The 24,166-nt window shown below is 28.9% G+C and overlaps 1 protein-coding gene and 1 long non-coding RNA gene across 3 annotated transcripts; one reads left to right on the top strand and one right to left on the bottom strand.

The window, feature by feature from the left end:
• Positions 1 to 8,212: 8,212 nt before the first annotated feature.
• On the bottom strand, positions 8,213 to 16,172 carry LOC112741978 (synaptonemal complex protein 2-like). 2 transcript variants are annotated; one of them, XM_029292084.2, is made up of 19 exons: positions 15,684 to 16,172; positions 15,522 to 15,571; positions 15,187 to 15,394; positions 14,963 to 15,088; positions 14,744 to 14,842; positions 13,795 to 14,471; positions 13,456 to 13,704; positions 13,254 to 13,382; positions 13,102 to 13,170; positions 12,918 to 13,028; positions 12,425 to 12,532; positions 12,226 to 12,336; positions 12,071 to 12,157; positions 10,932 to 10,997; positions 10,709 to 10,819; positions 10,489 to 10,575; positions 10,314 to 10,373; positions 9,646 to 9,749; positions 8,213 to 8,431 (listed from the first exon to the last, which is right to left on the bottom strand). In XM_029292084.2, exons 1-18 carry the CDS (start codon positions 15,838 to 15,840, stop codon positions 9,648 to 9,650), a joined length of 2,607 nt encoding a protein of 868 aa, XP_029147917.1. In that variant the 5' UTR covers positions 15,841 to 16,172; the 3' UTR covers positions 8,213 to 8,431; positions 9,646 to 9,647. The 2 variants fall into 2 exon arrangements, with proteins under 2 accessions (XP_029147917.1, XP_025646964.1); XM_025791179.3 differs by having other exon boundaries at positions 8,213 to 8,428.
• A 5,888-nt stretch (positions 16,173 to 22,060) lies between these two features.
• Positions 22,061 to 23,424, top strand: LOC112741977 (uncharacterized). The gene is made up of 2 exons (XR_003171748.3): positions 22,061 to 22,564; positions 23,178 to 23,424. It is a non-coding gene; the product is annotated as an uncharacterized lncRNA (long non-coding RNA).
• Positions 23,425 to 24,166: the final 742 nt, after the last annotated feature.

The following is a 24,166-nucleotide window of genomic DNA, read 5'->3' as shown; positions in this document are numbered from 1 at the left end:
CTCCTCTTCACTGTTCTTGCCACGGTCATCGTTTTCTCCAGGGTCAGCCATAGCAGTGAGCCCTTGTAACTCTCCTGAGTAGAATTTGACTTGACTAAGCAGTGTCGTCACGTTGACTGTTAACCTTGAACGGCACAATATGACTCTGATGGAAAAACCCTAGCAGAGCACTAGAAACCTTGAACAGCACACTCTTAGAAATAGAAAATTGATAATACGAATCTACTTTATTTAATTTAATAAATACTTTTGTAATCTTAGATATAGTCTAATTTAATGCGTATTTCAAAAACTTATTTTTTTTGCAAACTCTGTGTGTTAGATTAGTTAAATATGTAATTATTTTATAAAATTCAATTGTGATACATCATACATTGTCATTGTAAAGTAATTTTATACGTGTATTTAATTATCTAATGTTACATCAACAAAAATAACTAATTTTTATATTAACAATGTGAATAATCATTTAAAATAATAAATATTATTAGACAACTATATAAAATATTTTGCACTCAATACATCAAAACTAAACTATTATTTTATGTGTTAAAAGTATACAAAAATATATTTATTAGACAATAATACATAAAAAATTATTTATCTTCTAATTTGAGAAGGATATCAAAACAATCTATCTATTTTATCTGTATAAAAATTAATACACAAGTTTTACTATAACTAAAAATTAACATATCATCTATTACTCTATTGCTACATAAATTTTTCTTTATGTTGTAACTTTTTTAGATTTTTAAATTTTTTATTGCCTCTATTCATTCAAGAATCTCCACTAACGTTACCTTCTAATTAATATTAACAATAAACTTGATTAATAACTTTCATTAGATTATCTTTTAATTAATTAATATTAATAATAAATATGATCAATAACTTCTATTAGCATTATCTTTTAATTAATAAATTTAATATCATTATTAAATTATTTTATAAGAAAAACTATTCTATTATTTCTTTCTTATTAATTATGTTTATTAAAATATTATTCTATTTTGATATATTTTATGTTATAAATCAAATTACCCACATGTTATATATTTCTCTAGATTCTTTAATTTTAGAAATTAAATTATAAATTGTGAAGTCCACTGATATTCAATGATATGATATTAAAAAAATTATTATAAATAATTGAATTTATTCTCGTTTTTTATAATTTTATTTTTTTAATTTATATAAATAATTGTAGAATTTTATTTGACAAAAAAAAATTTAAGTAGAATTTATATGAGTCAAACTTTATTTGAGTGCCAATGTATTACCTTTATATTTATATGTTTTTTATTTAAATTTAATTTTTCAAAATTAAATAGACAAAAAATTAATTCTCTTTTCTATACTTTATCAAAAAATTCTACTTAAGTAAATACTATATATATTGTTAGAATTAGCTTTTATTATACTATATTTATCATTGTATTATACTATAAAATTTCTTATGATATACTTTTTTTATTTTAAGAATTATATAGATTATTTTAGAACTAATTATAAAATCAAAAACTTATTTATTATCATTTAATTTATCTATAAAATTATGTACAAAACAATAATTAAAACTATAACCCTCATAATAAAGTTATTACATATTATTATTCAATGAAAATATAAAAGCACTAATCAAATAAATAAACATTTATAAAGTGTCACAATAATAATATTAATCATAACAAATTTTAAATTATAAATATTTAAATTTTATATTATTTGACCTACTTATATTTTATAAATAAGACTCTTACCACTATTTTATTTTATTTTACAAATTCTCATACTAACAGCAGCCTCAAATTTAGCATAATAAGATATTTTTATTAGGAACATTCAAATATACTATAATCATATAGTTGATTTTTAATTTTATATTATATTTTTCGTATTCTCATTCCGAATCAATTTTCTCTAATTTTATTTTTTTAATTACTTTTAAACTATAGAACATCTCAAAATTATACAATAGAGTATTATTTTTTAGACAATATCACCAAATTAAACAAACAGATAATTGGTTTATCAAAATTTGTGTAGTTCTTTTATAAAAAATATTTACACCAACAAATAAAGAGGAGCCTATTTTCTTAGAAATGATTATATTAGATGATAAGATACAAAAAAAATACTTATTACATTTTTAAAATCAAAAACTCTTATTACTTTTACTATTTATACTTTTTCAGCAATATTTTACATATAATTATATTTTAAGATCCTTATAATTATATTTTTTATTTACTAATTTATAACTATAATTTACTAACATCGCAGAAAATACCTCTTTATGTAATTGTAAAAAAAAATCTATATTATAAAAAATTTAAAAATAGAATATACAAATGATTTGTATAGACCAATTAATAATACAATGAAAGTATATTTTTTTACTAACAAATATTGTAAACGAAATTAAAGAATCAATTTTAAATATTTCTCAATACTATTTTTAATTTGTATCACTTGAAACATTGTGAGTCAAAGAAAAATATTAACATGTATTTTTACTTTATACAATTTAAATTAATCTTATTAAAAATAACTTATTCAATATTTATATACACATACTAAATATTTTTAAAAAATTTATTTTTACTATTGTAAATGTCATTGAAAAAATACATACTCTAGGGAAAAAAGAATAAGTAAATATCAAAAAAAAGCTACAAAAATATAAAGAATGAAGTTAATATTTAAAGAATAAAAAAATAAATATGCAATTCATTTTTTATTTACTTATATAGTAATGCAAATATCATATACCTAATGATAACAAAAAAATGAAAACTTGAATAGAAAAAAATCTTTATAATAATACATGATTATCAAGACATTTATTTTAACAAAAAATACTAAAACTTAACTCTTATCTATTTTTAATATATAAAAGTAGATGGATAAGTTTATCCACATTATTTTTAAGACATCTTTCTCCTCCTACTAATATCATGTCAGCAACATCACTTACTTGTCAAAATTTTAGAATTGACTACTCAATTTTTGCCAAATCAACAGAAAAAAATAAAATATACAAAAAAATATACAATAGAAATATATGCAAATTAGGCTACAAAATTACCAATAACAATAATTAGAAATTAATAGTGTCTAACTAAATTTGTAACCTACAAAAATCTATATTCTTATATTTATTATATTTTACCATTATAAACAATACAATAAATTTATAACCCCAATAATTAATTTATTTATTTCTATAAATAACTCATTAAATATAATAAACATCCATATTACAAATGTCATAATAATCTATTAATCATAATAAATTTTACGTTACAAATATTCAAATTCTATACTATTTGAACTACTTGTATAAATCTCTTATCACTATTTCTTCAAATAACATCAAATTTAGCACAAAAAATTTGTTTTCGCACTACACAACATCTCAAACTTACTCAATAGAGCATCATTCTTTGGATAATATTACCAAACAAACAGACAATTGGTTTATCAAAGTTCGCGTGGTTTGTCTATGGGAACATTAATACCCACAAATGAAGAAGAGTCTCTTTGCTTAGAAATGATTATATTAGATGAAAAGGTACAAAATAAACATATTTATTGTATTTTTAAATTGGATTTACGAAAAAATATTTAGTTATTTTTTCTTTTTATATTATTTTATAATATTTTATATATAATTGTATTTTAATATCATTAAAATTATACTTCTTTCAATATGCTATTTATTGTTTCTTTTCTAATAACTTAAAAAAAATAAATGTAGCCCATTTTTTTAACTAATTATTAACTATAATTTACTAACACTGCAAGGAATATCTCTTCATGTAATTGTGAAGAGAAATATGATGAACAAATTCAAACATTTGTTATAAGAAGGAAAAGTTTATACTATAAAAAATTTAAAAATAAAAGATACAAATGATTTATATAGACCAATTAAAAGTACAATGAAAGCAAACTTTTTACTCACAACTGTTGTAAAAGAAATTAAAGATTCAATTTTGAATATTTTTTAACACTATTTTGAATTTGCATCATTTGAGATATTGTTTAACAGAGTTAGTCAACGAAAAATATTAACAGGTAATTTTACTTTATATTATTTCAATTATTTTTATTAAAAATAACTTATTCAAAAAAAATTCTACATATTTTTGTTCTTTTTATTGTAGATGTCATTCCAAAACTGCATGCACATCAAAAGATTAAAAAAAAAGAAACCATACAAATTCAAGACACATCTTCGGAAGAAGAATATATATATATAAAGATGAAACAAACAACACAATATAAAGTGCTACAACTTAATAATTCATAAAGAACACGCATTCACAAGAATCTGCCACAAAAAGAAGAAAGCAATAACTCTAACAATAACCAATAAAGAAGAAGGAGGACGAGCGCCACATAATAAGACTAAGTCCATCAACTAAAACAAATACAAAAATCAAATCACCAAATAAAAATGTCACTTTGTACAACTCCAATATCCAAATCTTTTGTACTACAAATTATTTTAAACAAAATACCTTTTAAATTTAACTTTAGTTTACCCATATTTAATTTAATTCTACAAAACATAGCTATTTTTAATATTTATTATATACTATCATTAATTTACCATCCGCGCATCACGCGGGTCTCATTCTAGTTACAATAAATAAAATAGGTAATACTATAAAAAATTTAATTATTCAAAACATTCATTTATATTGCTCATTTATACATACAAAAATAAAACAAAAAAGATAATAAAAAATACATACAAGTCAACAATTCAAAAAAAATATATCCTCGCAAGAATATATAATAAAAAAATAAAAAATAAAATAACTCAACATCAACAAAAAAAGAACAAATATCATATAAGAAAATTAAATTCTTCAATTAAAATAAATACAAAAATAAAAATAAATAAAAATATTACTATGTACAATTTCAATATCAAAATTTTTTATATTATAAAATATTTTAAATAAAAAATACAATCAAATTTAATTATTAATTTATATATTTTAATTAATTTTTAAATAATATAATACTTATTAAAATATATTACATACTATCATTAGTTTACTATGTCGTACATGACGTAATGTCGTATATTGCGTAAGTCTCATTCTAGTTGTCAATAAAGTTTTACTATTTATGTTAACTAAGTTTTAAGTATATTTTGAGGGTTTTACTACTGTGTAGATTGTAAGATTCTTCTACATATGTAGACGTGTTAAACTCTTAGGAAGGATTGCTGCAAGACTGGCCAATTTAGGACGACAATTTCTGAAATAGTAAAACTCAATAACTAGTGAAGATATAAATTTTGTAGGTCAGTAGTGTTAATTTGTAAAGTAATTAACCATGTAATAAAGTAATTAACAGAAGAAAATAAATATTTTTAACTATTTTTATTTGTGTGTAATGACCGTTGACACTTTATTTTAGTCCGCTTCTTTTTTTATTTTTTTATTTTTTTTGTTTCGTAGATAATAAAACCATTGCCATTGAGAAAGTAGGTTACATTACCATATTGTTATTAGATGTTACTAATGCATATTCTAAAAATATCATAAAAAAACACAATTAAATTTGTGTATTTTTAATATATTAAATATATTAAAAGTTTTAAATATTTTATTAGGATAAAATATATTTTGTTCCTAATATTTGTGATTTTTTTGAAAAATATCCCTATTATTTAGTTACAATTAATTTTATTTTTAACGTTTTCAATTTGTATCAAAATTATCCCTAAATGTTAATTCCATGTAAAATATTAGGGATAAAATTAAAAATTTTTAAGGATAATTTTGACACAAATAAGATACGTTAAGAATAAAATTGAACGCACCAAAAATGTTAGGGACAAAAAAAAAATTATACTTTACCCTTTTATTATTATGCTCTTAATTTCCGTTATTACTTATCAGGATATAACTTTTTTAGGAATAAATGGTCAAATTCATCCTTGAAATATTACTCATTCTCTAAATTGGTTTTTGAAAAAAATTTTAATCAAATTTTTCATTAAAAAATTTTAAATTAGTCACATTAGTTATGCCGTCATTTTCGTTACAAAAAGTGTCAAAATTTACTTATGTGACACATTAAGTAATACCACGTTGACCATAAAATTTACTAATGTGACACATTAAATGATACCACGTTGACCACATCACGCACTTGACAATTCTAATTAGCTGCTAACATGATAAGTTTATACAATTAAATGAAATCAAATCCAAATTAAGGAGGATCTTGAGATATTAAAAATTTTCAATTTGGATTTAATTTGATCTAATTTTATAAACATATCATATTAGCAATCAATTAGAATTATTAGGTATGTAATATGGTGTTACTTAACATACTATATTAGCAAACTTTGATGTCATAAAATTTAATTAAAAAATGGTGATTAACTTAAAATTTTTAAAAGACAAATTTAATTAAAAAATCTTTTAAGAATCAATTTAAAAATAAATAATTTTTTAGAGACGAAATTAACTATTTTTTTATTTTTTTAAAATCCATTTAGACTTATTATATAGTAATACTAAAACAACACATCAATTTGTACAAATTTTTAAATAAGTAAATGATGCAAAATTTAATTCTGAGACGTGAATATTTGTATAGTTGCATGCAAATGAAAAAAAAAATCAATTTTGTTCAGAATTATTATGCTAAATTAATGCAAAGGTCCTTATATTTTATTAAATTCGTAAATAAATCTCTATACTTCGCAAATTTGTAATAAGATTTTTATACTTTGTGATAGTTTTTAGTTAAACTTTAGTTGTCATGAAAAAGTTTTTTTTTTTTTTTTAATATTCTTAAGTATACATACTTGTAAGATTTATTTGTTATTTTTTTTTTCCGTTTTTTTGTCAACAAAATTAACTTTCAGGTACCATTTTAAAAATTTACTCTTTACTTTTAATATTGTTAGAATGATTATTAAAAATTTATAAATTATATTTGGTTTCACTTAAAATCTTAATTTGAAAACAATTTGATTTGATTTTATTATTTAAAAATACTTCTAACATTTAATTTTATTCAATTTTATTCTTAATATTTGCGGTGTATTTAATTTTATCCTTAATATTTTTTATTTGTGTAAAAACTATTTCTGAAAATTTTCATTTTTATCTTCAACATTTTACATGGAATTGATGTTTAGAGGTAATTTTGATACGAATAAAAAATGTTAGAGACAAAATTAAATGTAACTAAATATTAAAAATATTTTTCAAAAAATTTACAAATATTAAAAATAAAAAATATATTTTATTATAATAAAATATTTAAAACTTTTAATATATTAAAATATAAAAATATAATTGTATATTTTTTAATAATATTTTTAGAACATGGGTTAATAACTTCTAATAACAATATCGTGGTATAACCTACTCTCCCCTGGCAATGATTTTATTATCCTTGAAACAAAAAAATAATTAAAAAGAGGATAAAAAAAAGGTGTCAATAGTCATTACACATAAATAAAAATATTTTAAAATATTTATTTTCTTCTATTAATACCCTAGAATAATTATTATTATCAAATGGTTAATTATTTTACAATTAACATTAGTGAATAGTAACTCTCAAATTACAAAACCTATATCTTCACTAGTTATTGGCCCCACTATTTCAGAAGTTGTCGTCCTGTATTAGCCCAGTCTTGCAGCAATTCTTCATAAGAGCTTAACACGTTGCATTCTACATGTGTAGAGAAGAATCTTGCAATCTATACAGTAGCAAAACCCATATTTTGAACTACATCACAAATGCAGTGATTTGGAACGTGGAAGTGTCTTTATCCACCTAACCGAGTTGGAAAAGACCGAAGTACTATCCAATCGTAGAAGTGGACACAAGATATAATTCGTCAAACTTAGGGATAAAAGAGCAATTTGTCGCCCACCATGGGCCAAAACTTTGCCCTGGCTTTCCACAAATCTTCTCTAGATAGGTGCGGCTCCTCTCTCACCACCAAGTTATTGCATAGCAGAACTGCATGCCAATTATGAGTGCATGACAACGCAACTTGCAGACCCTAGGCGAGAGTGCGGAGTACTATATTGGTAAAAACATGAAACACTTACAAATACTGAAAATACCTGGTAATTGAGGTGATAACTGGTTTTTAATGTTCATATTGCTGAACATCATCATGGCATACATTCTGAAATTTCCGAAAACTGTATATTTTAAAACTAGCCTTAAAATTTACAGTTCTAATCGTACATTATGAAAAAGGAAAACAAAATATTACATGGGGATAAGAGAGAAAATTTCTTCCAGCTAACACCATTATGTCGTCAGAAGCTGTTGATCAGAGAAAAAATTTCTTCCAGCTTTGATGCCCTCTATCTCCAATTTACTTTCAGATTCATGTGCATCAAGAAATACAGAAATTGGTCTGCTGCCACAATTAAACATAGTAATTACTTGGCATCAAAGTCTCCTCGCTGAACAATATACAATCACTGCCACATTTTCAGAAACATACACACTGCCACACTGATAGAGTAACAGCACTGATGGCTAAGGCCTTTGTGTCGAGTAAAGTCGCGTACAATGATCAAATAAGATCATGATATCTTATCATAGGTTATGTTTATATTTAGGTTATTGAAATTCAAATTCCTTTAAACCATTTTACCTATTATTATCCATATGATATACTCTCTTAACGGAAGTTTATATGAGCCTTCTCTATATATGTCCAAAGCCCCTGGAACAATATTCGACAATCTTTCTTTCGGTTGGGATCATCTCAACTTTCAGTCTAATTTAGATATTGTCAATCTCATGCATGTTATTTAATGCTGATATTTATTTAATACAAATACTTCGTTCTCTAATAGCACAAGAGCAACAAAAAAGCCGAAAAAAAAAACTCAAAAATAGAAAAAGAAAAGGGAAGAAAGGCAAAAATAAAAGCAAGTTTCAAGCAGTTTATAAGCCAAAAGAAAGAAGGTGAATGAATCATGAGAGCCAAAAGGGTTAATCCTAAGTGATCCGGAAAATAAGAACGAGAAAATCAACAATCTTACGAGCTATTTCAATTCACAATACTGTTTAACTTTAAAGTCAGCTTAGCTATATTTTCAAGTCCAATAAAGTTGTCTTTATATATAACTTACGCCTCACAAGGAATCGAGAAAATAGGAGTCCATGGACAGGAGATAATCATAAAGCAGTCAACATGGAAAGCAGGGACAGTGACTCAAGAAGACAAGACATTGATATGGACCATCAGAAAGACTTTAGTTAAAAGTGTATTAGCGAATTTCCGGACCCAAATATTTGATGAAACTACTTTTAATGTAACACAAGCATACAATTGGTCCTACAAAAGTAGTATACTAGTATTTCAAAAGCAATTATTGTTCCTAATGTTTGTTTATGGATGTCGTCACAAAGAAAAAGGAATCTTTTATCCAATAGTCTTAAACATCAAAGAATGTTTTGGGGAGCATTTAATCACTAATAAAAGTATGGCAATTATCTGGAGCCTATCTTCACTTTATATGAAATCTTTGCATCATGTAGATAATAATGTAGGAAGAAATGGCGCCCTAGGCAGGACGAAATCATATTTAAAAGGAAATAAAATTCAGGATTATCAAATACCTCTAATCAAATGCATAGGGATCATCTGCATAAGGGTTCAGAGACCCTTCTGAGAACAGATCACCAATATTAGAGGGACGAGGATGACCTTCTCCCTTCATGCTCTGCATAAAACAAAAACAATAATAAACAAAGTCTTGGCACAGCACGGAAGATGCAAAAGTTCATCACCTTATCCACCATGTTAATCGTGAATTCATTTCGAACCCATAAACAAAAATAAATAAAATTCATTTAGAAATAAAGGGAAAGAAAAAAAATAGAATAAACCTCTTTTTCCGTTTGATTAGCAGAGCAATAGCACTAAATAAAATAAATCAAATAAATTGCCTAGATAAATGGACCTAACAAATTAACAATTATTAAAAGAACAATAGTATGGTAAGAACTTGTCAAGACTCTTGAATGTCCTGAGAGCAGATAAATATTCTACATAGAAAATCAAGAAATAAAGGACCCAAAAGCAGCAACTTGTGTTAAATTAATTAATATAACCCTAAGATCGTATAACTCCTAATCATTGTCATTCTGGCAGCATCAACAGCGTAAGGCTAAGAACAAGATATAAGCCATAAGATCGTATAACTCCACCATGATATTTTCAAGCAATAAGGATAACAACAAGATATAAGCCATAAAGGAAGGGAAATTTCGGCTGAATTGGATACCTTGACAGCAGTTCCTGGGGTATTTGCTTTGGGGGTGTTTCTCTTTTGTTTTCTCGGGTCCTAATTAAGAGTAGAGATTCAATATTTACAGGCATGTAAGAAGCCAATGCACATGGAATCAGGGTCTGATGATGTATCAACGTAGCTCAGGTTTGTGAGAGAGAGAGATACATACCTCAAACATGACCGTACTTCTTGTTTTTCTTTTCTTTGTGATTGTTCTACCATTGGAAGTCTCGACTTCATACTCATGGCGAGTGACCTGCTCATTGTTTAAGGACCTTAGGCAATCTTACTAAATCATAAAGTTTAATTATATTATCTTGACTTATGTAATTGCTACAGTATAAGGGTGTCTCTTATTAATTTATTCATTTTATATGGAAGTAAATCACCTTTCTATGGTGCTTAGGGATATTTAATGCACTTCCAGTTTTTACATTCTCTACTGTCTTCAACAGCTTTGGTACTGGTGTTGTTTGTGTTGCGTCATAGTAAGGAGATTCCTATCAAGAGAAGGAAAAGACAAAATTGATTAGGTGACATGTTGATAACATAATATTAACATGTGATGAAGGAAGGAGAATGAAATTTATTTCTGTTGATTTTCATTCGTACTATTTCATGCTGATTTCTTTGGCCTCCACAAGAATTCCTTCTCTTAATTGATGTAATTGAGTAATCCTATCACATGCAGAAAAAACAAGTATATGATACATTTAAAAGATGATTAAAATTGCTCAAACTGAACTCAGACTCCACCAACTCTCAAATTTTTATCATATTCATATATTCAGTTCAGCACATTTGCCATTGATAGAAACTTCTTAGATCTCATAGTCACTCAAGTCCATTGTTTCAGGAATATTTATGACATAATGAAATAAGAATGTGTGCGTGCGTGTGTGTGTGTGTGTGAGAGAGAGAGAGAGAGAGAGAGAGAGAGAAGAAAACCATTATAACCTTAAAAGCATATAAAATTACTAAGTAGCATTAATCTTGTACATAATTTAGGAGCTCTGAACAACAGATGACAACAGTAATACTTATTAACTAATACTAAATATATTTTGGGTCCATATTACATTTGTCCAACATGACACCATTGGAGCTTTGATTTATTAGTGCAAAAAACCATCAATATTGATCTTTAACTTCAAAAATCAAATCAGCTAAAAGAAATTGCACCAAACAAATCTATCCAATAGCATGCTAGCTAGTAAATATTCATTACAGAAACGTTATGCTATCAACAACCAGATTATGCCTGTTTTATATGTGACAATATACCATGCAAAATGCTTATAAAGAACCATGGATCTTTATACCTAGATGATATAAAGGAAAAACTTATGATGCTACAATACAATTTCTTCACTTTTCCCAACAGTTCATAGCATAATATAAATCTATTTGTTTAATGGTTAAACCAAATGTATTCTTCTATAGTTGGGAACTTGCTACGGTAAGACAAACTTTGCAGAAAGTAACACACACATCCCCAATCTGAACATAATAAAAAAAATCACGTACCTGATTCTCTAAAAATAAAAATATATGCCAGTCATAAAAACATAGTTGGTGGCGATTAATATGAAAAATCTACGAGCAAAGTCACAAAAGCTATAAAAGTGCATGATTTATACAAAACTCTGACAAACATACTATCTTTACACCCAAACATGCAAATAAACTGATATGATATTTGATATATAAGACAGAAACAAACAAAATGATTGTTAAGTACACCAGCCAACCTGTTTTGAATTCACTTCTTGGTCCTCTTTTGGCTTGACGCTCATCACTTTCCACTGCAACTGCAGCAAAGCCCTTTGCCTGTCTTCCTGCAATATATTCCGAAGAAATTTAATTTATGCGATGAGATTAATTTGTTATGTTAGGTATTCCATACTTTGGTTTTCTGGAGATGCAACTCCTCTTCCAGCTTCTGACACTCATCTTCAAGTTCACACCTCAATGCTTTTATCTCAGCTTCATGTTCGCTCCTCAGAAACATCATTTTCTACATATTACAAGAGAATCAGCCGTAGAAGTAATTTCAAATATAAGCCGCATCATAGACCTAGTAGAGTGTTGTCTGTTTATTGGACCTCTCTGAGTTGATTTTCTGCCTCTAGTTGGGTATGCTTTAGCTGTTCATTGTGTTCAGCTATCATGGCTAGTTGCTTTTTGTCATGCTCCTGCTGCATTTTGGTTAACTGTACATTTTGAGCAGGAAATTAGCTGACCATGTAGTTTTTCAACTTGAGGTACAGTAAGTTTCACGAAAACAAAAGCAGTGATGCAACAACTGTCTAAAAATCAATACATAACCACCCATAAAAGAGTACAGGAATCAAATAGGTATCTACTCTGTAGTGTGATCAATTCAACTTTTCAATTATATATATATATATACGCACACAATTGAGTAAAGTTATTAATAATCACAAAGTAACTCAATATTATAAAAGAAGCATGGATCATTTTGGTGGAAACGGTATAAATAATATAGACCACCAAGAGACAATAAAACCTGGAGCAATTCTGAAATACTTAGAAATAATCAATATTTTTAAATTCATGTCCATTTTTTATGCATACAAGCCCAGCCTGTTCCTCCTGAATCCTTGCCAAATGCAGCCTAGATTCTTCTTTGCATTCTACCAGTTTCTGGTCACACTTTTTCTCAATTTCAGCAATAGCCATGTCAACCTGAAGGATCAAACAGATCAGAAATCTATCTGTGGCAATAATGTGTTATAATGGCTAACATATCATATCAAACCTTTTCTTTTTCCTTGTTAATGATTTCCATCTTCTCCAACTCATATTTCCTTCTAATGTCATTAATAGCCTGCTCAATTACAACAATGGTTAATGAGAAGTTACGGTACGATATATCCAGCACCTACAATAGATAACTAGCTATAATAACACCTGATCATTTCTTAGAGAGATTTCCTTCAAATGCCTTGACAATTCAAGCTGCTTGCTTTCTACCATTTGATCATATTGCTTTCTAGCTTCTGAAAGCTTACTTTCAGAAGCAGTCAGTAATGACTGGTTCTGCAAAAGAATACAAACATATTACAGACGAGTTAGGAATGTATAATGTCTACTATTTGTTTGCTTTTAAGACCTCTGTGATCTGGTCTTCCAGCTTCTTTTCCTTTTCCTTATACTGCAAAATATGCTGTTCTTTGTCCTCTAAGATATTATGAAGCCGTCTGACTTCTTCATGAAGAGAGTCTGCATTCTGCTCCAGCTTCATTCTCTCCTTTTGCAAAGTATCTATTTCCTCTGATTTCTTCGTTATCTCTTCTTGCAGTCTTTCAGTAATTTCTTTGCTTTCAGTCTCTAATGATGAAATTTTCAGCAATAAACCTTGCTGCAAGCATCAGTAACTATGATAAGTAGTGTGGCTATTTGTATTAGTAGGAGATTAACTATATAGTGAAATAACAAATAAGTGTCATACTGTTTGATTTTCTGATGATTTAGAATTTTCTAACAGAACTCTGGCTTTCTCCTCTAATTTGGAAATCATAAACTCTGCTTCTTCCCTTTTGGAGTTTAAACTTTCAGCATCCACCTCCAATTTTTTAATTCTCTCAGAAGCTAATAGACATTCCTCTGTATGCTGGGCTACAGTAGATTCTATGACTTTCTGAAGCTCATTCACTTTACTGCTTAACTCACAGTTTATCATTTGAATTGCATCCTTTTCTGATGCCATGGCCAAGAACTTATCATTAAGCTCACAATATTGCTTTTGAGCATGCTTAGAGAAAATGTCTCTCTCCTGTTGGACCAACTCAAAGCCACAAGCATAAAGAGAGTTCAGTTCATCAAACTTGCTTGAAAAGTTTAAGCTTTCTTTCTCTACATTTATCACATGTGCAGCCAAGGCCTGAAATGATCCTTCAAAGTCTTTGATTTTCAGGAGTGTAATGTCAAGTTTTTCAGTAAGCTCAGTGTTGGACAATTGAATATCACTCTTTTCTTTCTCCAGCTTATCTTGAATGGTCAAGTGATGCACAATTTCCTTGTCCTTGACTGTTAATTGAAGGTGAACCTCCCCCAACTTTGCATTCAATCTCTCTGTATCCAATTTACTAGCTGTTAGCAATTCTTCAAAGTTCTTTATCGAAGTATCTGCAAAAAAATTCATGATCCACAAAAGTATCAATTTAGTAGCAAGTCGACATATTTAGGCAAGTAGATATTACTTTATGTTCACATTTCAGTAACTGTGACATGAGAAGAAACCATTCCATGTCTTCTTTGAAAATCTTTCGTAACAAATCAAAATAACATTATTTAAACATCTTTGTCAGTCTCTAATTAATTCTTAAATTTCTTGTGATAAACATTCAGCACATGCCATGTAAATTCTCATCAATTATCATTTGCAACTGAATTGTCACCTTTCTCTTGAATAAGTTTGGCAACTCTGCTCTGTTCATCTCTGAGAAACTTCTCCCTTTCTTCGGCCATAAATTTGAGTTTCTCTAGCTCATTATCACCTATCACAGAAATAGGAGCATATTACATAATGGAACATCACAGATATATCACATCATTGATCGATAAGGTATATAACCTAAATCATTTGCCAAACTTTTAAACAAGCAAAAAGCACTTACGAGTTCTAATTGTTTCCTCTGCAGAATCTAGCTTCAAAGACAAACCTTCCATCTGTTTATTCAAGCTATCAAGAGCTTCCGAACTAGCTGACAGTTTATTTTCCAGAGTTTCCTTATCTCTCTCGGCTAACAAATTTTATAAAAGAAAAAAGACTAATTAAATGGGGGAAAGAGGAAGGACAAAAATGAGAAAACACGATGACATTGAATATTAATGTTTATACCTTCCTGAACAACACTAGCTAACTGTTGTAGAGTCTCTGTAAGCTGATCACATAGTGTCTTAGTCGACGAGAACTTAGATTCCAATCCCTTCCACAGTTTCTCATCTTCCTTCTGCTTGACCTTGAGCTTCGCGTTTTCGTTAAATGCGTTCTGCAACTTCTCTTCAAGTGCATGGACATGCTCCGTCGATTTCTTAAGCTTAGCATTCTGCACGATTACAGAAAGAAAAAAAAAAAAAAAAAAAAAAAAAAAAAAAAAAAAGCAGCATTTCAACGTGTGCGCATTCCTCTCATCACATCTGAAGCAAAATCGCAAAAGGAAAGTTTTATCATACCGCAATTTCGAGATCGGTCTTTACCGAAGCTTGTTCCTTCACCAATTTCTCTACAACAGGAAGAAAGCGACGATGTACGGACACATTACGATCAAAAATGACGTAAAGTTAAGAATACCGAGAAAATCAGGAATATGAAGCTAGATTGGGATTAAAAAAAACCTGCTGTGAGCTTGAGATTCGCCAAACTCCCCGACGAAATGGAATCTGAGGAAGAGCGCGAAGAGAGCGATTGCGGCTTCGCGGTTCCCGATGCTGAACCGTACAAGGATTTGAACTGGTCAAGGCTCTTGGAGATTGGGTACGCTAGCCTCTTCATTTCGAAGATTAGAATCGGAATCGCAAACAAGAGAGCGAAGGTGAAATGAAACCTTAGAAATCTTAGAGAAGAAGGTGATTTCACTGTTATGGCTACTTAGAGGCTTCTCTTCGAAGCTACTCCAGGAGTGACGATTCAGAGTTCAGACGGTTATTTGAAAATGAAATTGCGCGCCATGGTGACGTGGGATTTTATACTGCCGCGAGCGTCAGCTTAGGCCTTTGGAGCAGACCGTTTAAACTTTAAACTACCTTGTGTTTTTTCTATTTTAAAAATAGAATTTAGAGTGATGTTATATGGACAAATTTTTTATAAGTAAGTTTAATTGAGTTGCTGCAAAGTTCAGCGATATTTTTGATATTAGGATCGTAGTGGTGTATGGCACCATCATGGGAGTGCAGGGTGTATCACACGGGCTGTGACCGCGCTGAGTAACATATCGGACGGTCCGATTTGAGGTATCGCAGGTACATAAATCGGACTGTTCGATTTGTGTATTACATGCCACGCGTTACACATGCAAAGCTTTCTAATGTAAAGTTTAAAGTTTGTTGATAATTATAAGTATCTAATAAATATAAATGTAAATTTATTTGTAAAATATATTTAGTATATTTTGACTAGTTAATAATATAGTTGTTAATATGATTAATTTTTACTGATTATGTGATTATGTGATGTGATATTGTGGATTTGATTTTGTCAAATTTAATTTGTTAATTAAATTTGGATATCTCTGTTTTGTTTAATGTCATATATGGCAACGTTTTGTAGGTTTACGAATGTTGGAATGCAACCACTTAATGCCGTTGAATTCATACAATCAAATTGTGGAGGGGCATTTACGGGAGACTAATTTTTATCACGTTTTTTAAATTAGAGTTGTCCAATGTCAGTCAGCATTGGTTAATGCTCTGATCAAGAGATGGCGCTCTGAGAGTCACACATTCCATTTTCAGGTTGGTGAGTATCCTGTGACGTTGGCGGACGTGGCACTAATTCATTGATCACGTATTTCATTTGAAATTGAACGAACCCACTAAATACAAATATAGGATATCCGTACAGAATATAAGACACTCTCCCAGATATTTGAGAATCCATCTTTTCATAAATTACACCTTTTAATTCTTCAAATGACAGTGTGAATGAAATTATAATATCTAATGAATTTTCACACACAAATTTTATTCCTTCAACTGTTTGTAATAAAATTTGACCACAATAATACACTTTTAATATAACTCTATCATCCATAATAACATACTCACATTGCACACTCTCAACTTTGGTATTAATCTTTTTCAAATAATAGAGAAGAAGAGAAACAGCAGATAGGAGCTTCGGAGATTTGAAGAAGGTAAGAAGGAGAAGATGAAGTGAAGACCTCGATGATGGAATTGGTATATATAAAGTTGAAATCGGACCATCCGACCGCCTGTTTGACTGGTTCAAATTTTTTAAAAAATAAATCAGACAGTCCGATTAGATGAACGGCCCGCCAAAAAAATTTGTGTGCATCAAATCGGTGGGTCCGATTTCATTGGCAAAAAAAAAATTGACCTCCAGCCTTGAAATCGGTGAGTCCGATTTCTTTGGACAAACAAACCTTCATTTTGTCTGCATGAAATAGGTGGGGTCCGATTTCTTTGCAAAAAAGTAAGCCCAGCACAAATCGGACGGTCTGATTTGTGTCCCTTCTCACCTCCAAAAAATCAGACCGTCTGATTTTTTCCCATCAGTTAACCGCCGTCACAATCGTGTAAAAGACCCCTAACTTCCATAACGCGGCGTTACACCAACACAGGTGTCATATTGAAAAAATTAGCCTACATCACTATTTCTTTTTTTTTTTTTTGCGCTTTCTGTAGCACACGAATTTTTGTTCGAGAGCACAAAAACTTATTGATATAGCACACAAATTTTTGAAGCATAACACATAAAATGTTGTACATAACACAAATTTATCGATGTAGAACAATTTTTTGCTATGAATATATTTTGTTAGTTGAGTAAGTCAATGTTCTAAGTACGTAGTTGTCCAAAATTTTCTATCTTGCATATAAAAAAATTCTATGCTATCCAATAAGATTTTTGTGTTGTTCACACAAATTTATGTATTATGCTTATTTTATTGATTGGGTGTCAATGTTTTGGACATGTGGTTCTTAAAAAAATTTTGTGCTATATACAAAGATTTGTGTGATGTGCACCAAAATTTATGTGTTAGCATCAAAATTTCTATGCTCTAATTTTCTAAATATTTATAAGAGAAGAAGATGATGATGAAAACGATGAGGACGATGATAATGATAATAAAAGAGGATGATGAGAAAAAAAGAGAAGAAATTAACAACAACATCAACAATAACATCAAGTAGAAGAATAGCCATGGTAACAACGACAATAACGACAGCAGTGGCAGCAGTGATGACGACGGCGGTGGCGACAATGACGACATCAACGACGTTGAAGAAGGAAGAAGAAACGTAAAAAGAGGAAGAAGAAGCAGCACCGAAGATCATTAAAGGAGAGAGAAAGTAGCGTGTGCTTTTATTTTGGATAAAGTACACTTTTTGTCCTTGAAGTTTGTTAAAAAAATTTTAAAATACCTTTAAGTTTTATTTTATTTCAATTTGTCCGAAAAATTTTCGATTTGTATTAAATATACTTCTAGTGGCTAATTTTTTTAAAAAATTAGGGCAAATTCAACAATTTCATAAGAACAATCTTCAAAATAAGCAAATCAACCATAATTTTTATGCATTATTGTTGGGTTGATGTTAAATTTTTTAAAAAATTAGCTATCAAGGATATATTTGGTGCATATAAAAAATTTTTGAGACAAAATTAGAACAAAATAAAATTTAGGAATATTTTTAAAACTTTTGTCAATTTTCAGGAACAAAAAAATATACTTTATCCTTTTAGTTTCAAATAATTTGGTTAGATTTTGTTATGAAAACATTTAAACACTTAGTATTTTTGTAGAATTTAATACCACTTCAGTCAAAAATAAAATTTAATTATTCTATTAATCTTTATAATTTTATCAAAATTTCAATTAAATTTCTTTATTTTTTTTTTCAATGGAATCTTTACACCAATTTCTTTTTAATTAGATTTCTACCGTGACAGAAATATATTTTTCGTAGCCAAATTGAAGATTTTCTCATTTTTTTTGGAATTCTTAATTTCTCTCACTTCTATTTTTCATAAAGACAAAACTAACCCTCTAAATTTCCTAACTTAACACATTTTGCAACTTCACTATTTTCGGTCCTCCTCCTTCTTGCTCAGCTTCTTCTTCAACAATGGTGAAGGCAAAGGCAGAGTCCGAGTTATCAAATACGTGTGCATACTTGTGGCCACGAACTGCCATCTCGGGTATATGGAGAAGGATGAGATACGACGGCATGACTCCTTCAAAGCCTTCGAGGAGATTTGTTCAATCGCCTTCACAAAAGCGCGTCGACTTCCTCCTCCTCGCCGGAGACCTCTTCTACGAGAACAAGCCTTCTCGCTCCATGCTCGTCAAGGCCATCGAGATCCTCCACCACCACTGCCTCAAGGGCAATCCTGTCCCCTTCTAAGTCGTCAGCGAGCAGACTCTCAACTTCCAAAAGTCATCTGATTTCTCTCTCCAATCCCAATTATATTGATCTAATTTTTGTGAGCAATGATCCCAATTCCGAAGACATTCTCCCATCTTCTTCTTCTTTCACCCATGGATTTCAATTTTCTTCTACAAAGATGTATCTTTTATTTTATTTTCATTTATAAATCAATCAAGATGCAAAATTTTCAATTTAGTCGTTTTATGTCTATTGTCATTTTTTGTTTCAAACAAAAATTAGATTTTTGGTTGGTGGCGGTGGTGGAAAATGGATCTGATATCTTGCACACAAAAATGGATGTCAATTGGTGGATTCATGTTATCAAAGGCTATGGTACAATTATGCAAAACAATTTGAATTTCTATATTTCGGCGCCATTATTTTGTTAAAAAAAAGATCTTTTTTCAAATGAAAAAAAAAAGATCTTTTTTTTTTATTTTTTTAACGTGTTTGGTAAATTTTTAGTAGTAAAAGTAAAAGCACTAGTAAAATCAAAAATAGATTTTTTTTAAGACGGTATTTACATCTTTTTTTAAAAGATCTTTTTTCCTTAAAAAAAAGATGTTTTTCATGTAATAAATAAACAAAAAAGTATTTTTATATTGTTTGGGTGAGCTTCTAAGAAAAGATCTTTTTTCGAGTTATCTTTTTTTAAAAGATCTTATAGAGAAGTAAAAGTAATTTTATGTTTGGATATCTCATGTAAAAAGGTCTTTTTATCAGTCAATTATGTTTGGGTATAACAATATAAAAGTACTTTTTTGTTTATTTATTACATGAAAAAATCATTTTTTTAAGGAAAAAAGATCTTTTAAAAAAAGATGTAAATTACAGCTTCTCAAAAAAGATCTTTTTTTGATTTTACTAGTGCTTTTACTTTTACTACTAGAAATTTGCCAAACACGTTAAAAAATAAAAAAAAGATCTTTTTTCATTGAAAAAAGATCTTTTTTTAACAAAATAATGGCGCCCAAACATGCACATAATTGATTGATAAACTCATAAGATTTTTTAAAAAAGATAACTCAATGAAATTAAAGGAAAAATAAGGTAGTTGATTTTGATCCATGAGTATAAGAAGCAAACAGAAGAAAAAAAATAAGTTAGGGAGAGGCGAGAAGAGTTAAAACTCTAGTGAATGCTTTGTAATTTTATAGAGTAAATAATAGGTATGATGGTAAATTTACTCATTCTTAATGTTTTTGCTAACCATTGTTATTAAAAGGGACCTAATTAAAAAAATATTAATGCAGAGACTTAATTAAAAAAAAAGTGTAGAAACTTAATTTAAAATTTAACGAAATTATAGGGGTCAATAAAGTAATTAAACTTAAAAATAACTACCTATCACATTGACTCTGTGAATAGTTATCTAAAAAACGGATGTGATAACACGATTATATAAAACGCTTTATACTGTCGGTGCATCAAAATTAAACTCTTATAAATATTAAAAAGATAAATTTTAAAATATTTTTTATTTAGAAATTAAGAGAATAATTAAGTTAATGAGTTAGGATATTTTTTTATTTTTTTGAAAATTAAAAACTATGAAAATAATAACCGTTGTTAAAAATAATTATGAAAGATACAAATGATAAATAAGTATCTAAAAGATAATAAGATTAGTTAATACTCAATTTGATCCCTAAACTTACATGCATTAGTTCGTGAAGTTTCAATTGCCTCTCTTTAGTCCCCAAATTTTACAAACGTGACTCACATTAGTTCGTAGATAATTTCCGACACAAAAATATTAATAAAGTACTGACATGGACAACCAAATGTCATGCTAGAACTTGTAAAACGATGCTGTTTAGTTTTGGCGCTCAAATAGTCCAAAACAACGTCGGATTACTTGTTTTAGAAGAAAAAATTTCACTAAATACCACTTACAATATTTTTTGGGGCTATTTGAGAGCCAAAACAAAAATGACATCGTTTTACAGAGTCTAACGTAACATCCGGCTGTTGATGTTAGTGCGTGTTTTGTCAACGTTTGTACATCGAAAATTATCCCAAGGAATAACATGAGTCACATTCGCAAAGTTTAGAAACTAAATAGAGGCAAATGAAATTTTAGAGGCTAAATTGAGACTCGCATGCAAGTTAAGGGAGCAAAATGAGTATTATCTCATAATCAGATATTAGATATATATTTTCAAACAATTTAAAATAATAAATTTTGATGTAATTTGTCAATGAGTTATAGCTCAAATGGCATAATCTCTCTATACTAATCTAAGAGGTCGCAGGTTCGAATTTTCCTATTTTTGGTTTAAAACAAATTGATGTAATTTTTTACAAGTATTATTACAAAGAATTTAATTTTGATGTACTCTTAACCTAAGAAACGTTTAGGATACATCATGTAATATAACAAAACTAGCGGTGGCAAAACGGGTCGAACCCGTCGGGTTAAACCGCCAAAAAAGACGGGTCGGGCCGAGATTTTGAACCCGTCAAATTTTAAAAAAACCGCCTAAACCGCACTGCCAAACTCGCGGGCCAGGGCGGGGCGGGACGGGCTGCCATCTTATTTTTAAGGGCATTTTTGTAATTTTACATATCATATAAATAAAAATTTTTTACTTTTCCTTCCCACAACCAACACAGCCGGCCCTAATTTTGCTTCCCTGACCTTGACTCCTTGAGAGAACGAGAGTTGAGAGTGAGACCCTGAGTCCCTGTCCCTGACCCTCGCCTCAAGGCCTCGACTTCCTTCAGTAGCTCATCGTCGTCGGTCTCCCAGTCGCCAGTCGTTGTCTCATCATCACGATTCTTGCCAGTCCTCACCGAATCGCACTTCTGGCGGCGCTGTTTGGTCTTGTCTCTACTCTATCCTCTACTCATCTCTCCTCCTTTGCAGCTCATCGTCGTCGGCCTCTCAGTCGCCGGTCCCTGTCTCATCACGATTCGTGCCAGTCCTCACCGAATCGCACTCCCGGCGGCGCTGTTTGGTCTTGCCTCTACTCTATCCTCTGCTCATCTCTCCTCCTTGGCTCCTTTGCCTCTCGGGCCTCGACGGTTGTGTCTGGCCTCCGGTGGAATCCCGGCACGCTCCTCTCTCCTCCTCTGCTTCTTGGCGGCTGTGTCTCATACTTTCAGTAAGTGAAGATTTTTATCTTCTTTTTTTTTTTAAATAAGGAACTGTGATTACAATTTACCTATTCTTTGTTTTTGTTAGGGCTCTATCATATAATCATATATTCATGTGTTTGTGGCTATGGACAGCTTGTTTCATGCTTTTCAAATTTTTTGTGAATTTGTTTAACTGATATTTGTTTTATTGGACAGATTCTTTCATGCTTTTGTGGACAGCTTCTTTTTCCTATTTTTAAAATGCTAACTAACTTCTAATTTATGAATGAAGTCAAACAACGAAACTAGTTTGGTGGCTTGGTAGCTTGATTGAATATGCTATTGACTGTTTATTCTTAATTTCTTATTTATGTTGATATGTTTTTTTTTATATGCATTCTGTTTTAGTTCGTTGCTTTACTGCTTTTTGCCTTTTTGAGATGCTTGGTGCATTTGTTTCAATGTAAAATTATCGAAAATTATTGATGGTTCAGGTCTGATGCTTAGCTTCTTTCATACTTGTTCTGATGTATTTGTGTTATTTAGGTTGAGTTATTGATTTTGTTATGGATAACTCTTTCTCTATGGAAGTTGATGGTGGGAATGTAACACAAAATTTGGATATTCTTCTAATTGTAGGTGAAGATGAAGATGTGAATTCTCAAGATACTAGGTGAGGCGGTGTTTCAACTTCCGAATCAGATTCAAATTTTATTGATTTGGAAGTTGATAATTGATTTATGTGGATTGATTTAAGGATTTTTTCGGGTGTCTTGTTGATTTATAAATTATGTTGTGTGTTTTGTTTTAATTATAATAAAATTTATGTGTGGATTATGTGTTTGTTTTATTATTGTTATGCACTTATGTTTGAGACTTTGATACTTATTATTTGTTATGTTATTTTCAATGAAAAAAGTTATAATGGTTAATTATAAATTTTTTTAGGATTAATAATTAATTTAAGATATTACTTTATATGTTAAAAAACTATATGTGCGTTAAATTTTATAAAACGTCAATGATATTTTCTTTTAAATTAATTTATAAATTTTTTTAGATTTGTGTCTTTTGAAAAGTAAAAAAAAAAAATATAGTAGAATAAAATTTACCTAAAACCAAATAACATAGTGTAACACACATCTTTGATCAATATTAAAAAAAATTAGCCTAATTATGTATATAAAATCCTAAAAAATACAGTTCTATCTTTTTTAATTAAGTTAGCTTTAAAATACCAATAATATTTTTTCATGTGCTACTTTTAATCTAAAATCCTAGAAAAAATTGATTTAAAATGTTATAATGTTATTATATTGACACACCACTTTATTTTTGTATGATAAATACAAGTACATTTTTATACAAAGTATTTAAAGTATATAAAAATGTACTCCTATTATAAAAAAATATTTAAAAAGTCATTAAATTTTTATATGTTATTAAAATTTAATAAATACAAGTACATTTTTATATGTTATTTTTAATTCAATGTACTAATAGGAGTTAAAATTAATTTATATTTAATAATTTTATACTAAAATTAATTTACTATAATCTTGTTTTATACTTCTTTTAGTATATATTTTTTATATTATATAGTATTTTTTCTAGTATCTTATTGTATA

This window comes from Arachis hypogaea, chromosome 14 (assembly GCF_003086295.3).
Source record: "Arachis hypogaea cultivar Tifrunner chromosome 14, arahy.Tifrunner.gnm2.J5K5, whole genome shotgun sequence".
NCBI lineage: Eukaryota > Viridiplantae > Streptophyta > Magnoliopsida > Fabales > Fabaceae > Arachis > Arachis hypogaea.
The sequence above is the reverse complement of the archived record's forward strand: the minus strand, read 5'-3'. Positions and strand labels throughout refer to the sequence as shown.

Bases quoted from the DNA above. Each gene is read 5' to 3' on its own strand.
- LOC112741978 (XM_029292084.2), bottom strand. From the start codon at position 15,840: ATGAAGAGGCTAGCGTACCCAATCTCCAAGAGCCTTGACCAGTTCAAA. The intron at 14,472-14,743 runs GTGACAATTCAG...ATTTTTTTGCAG, and splicing joins CAAACTTATTCAAGAGAAAG to ATACTTCGATAAAGAACTTT. The intron at 10,374-10,488 runs GTATGTATCTCT...ACTCTTAATTAG, and splicing joins GAAGTACGGTCATGTTTGAG to GACCCGAGAAAACAAAAGAG.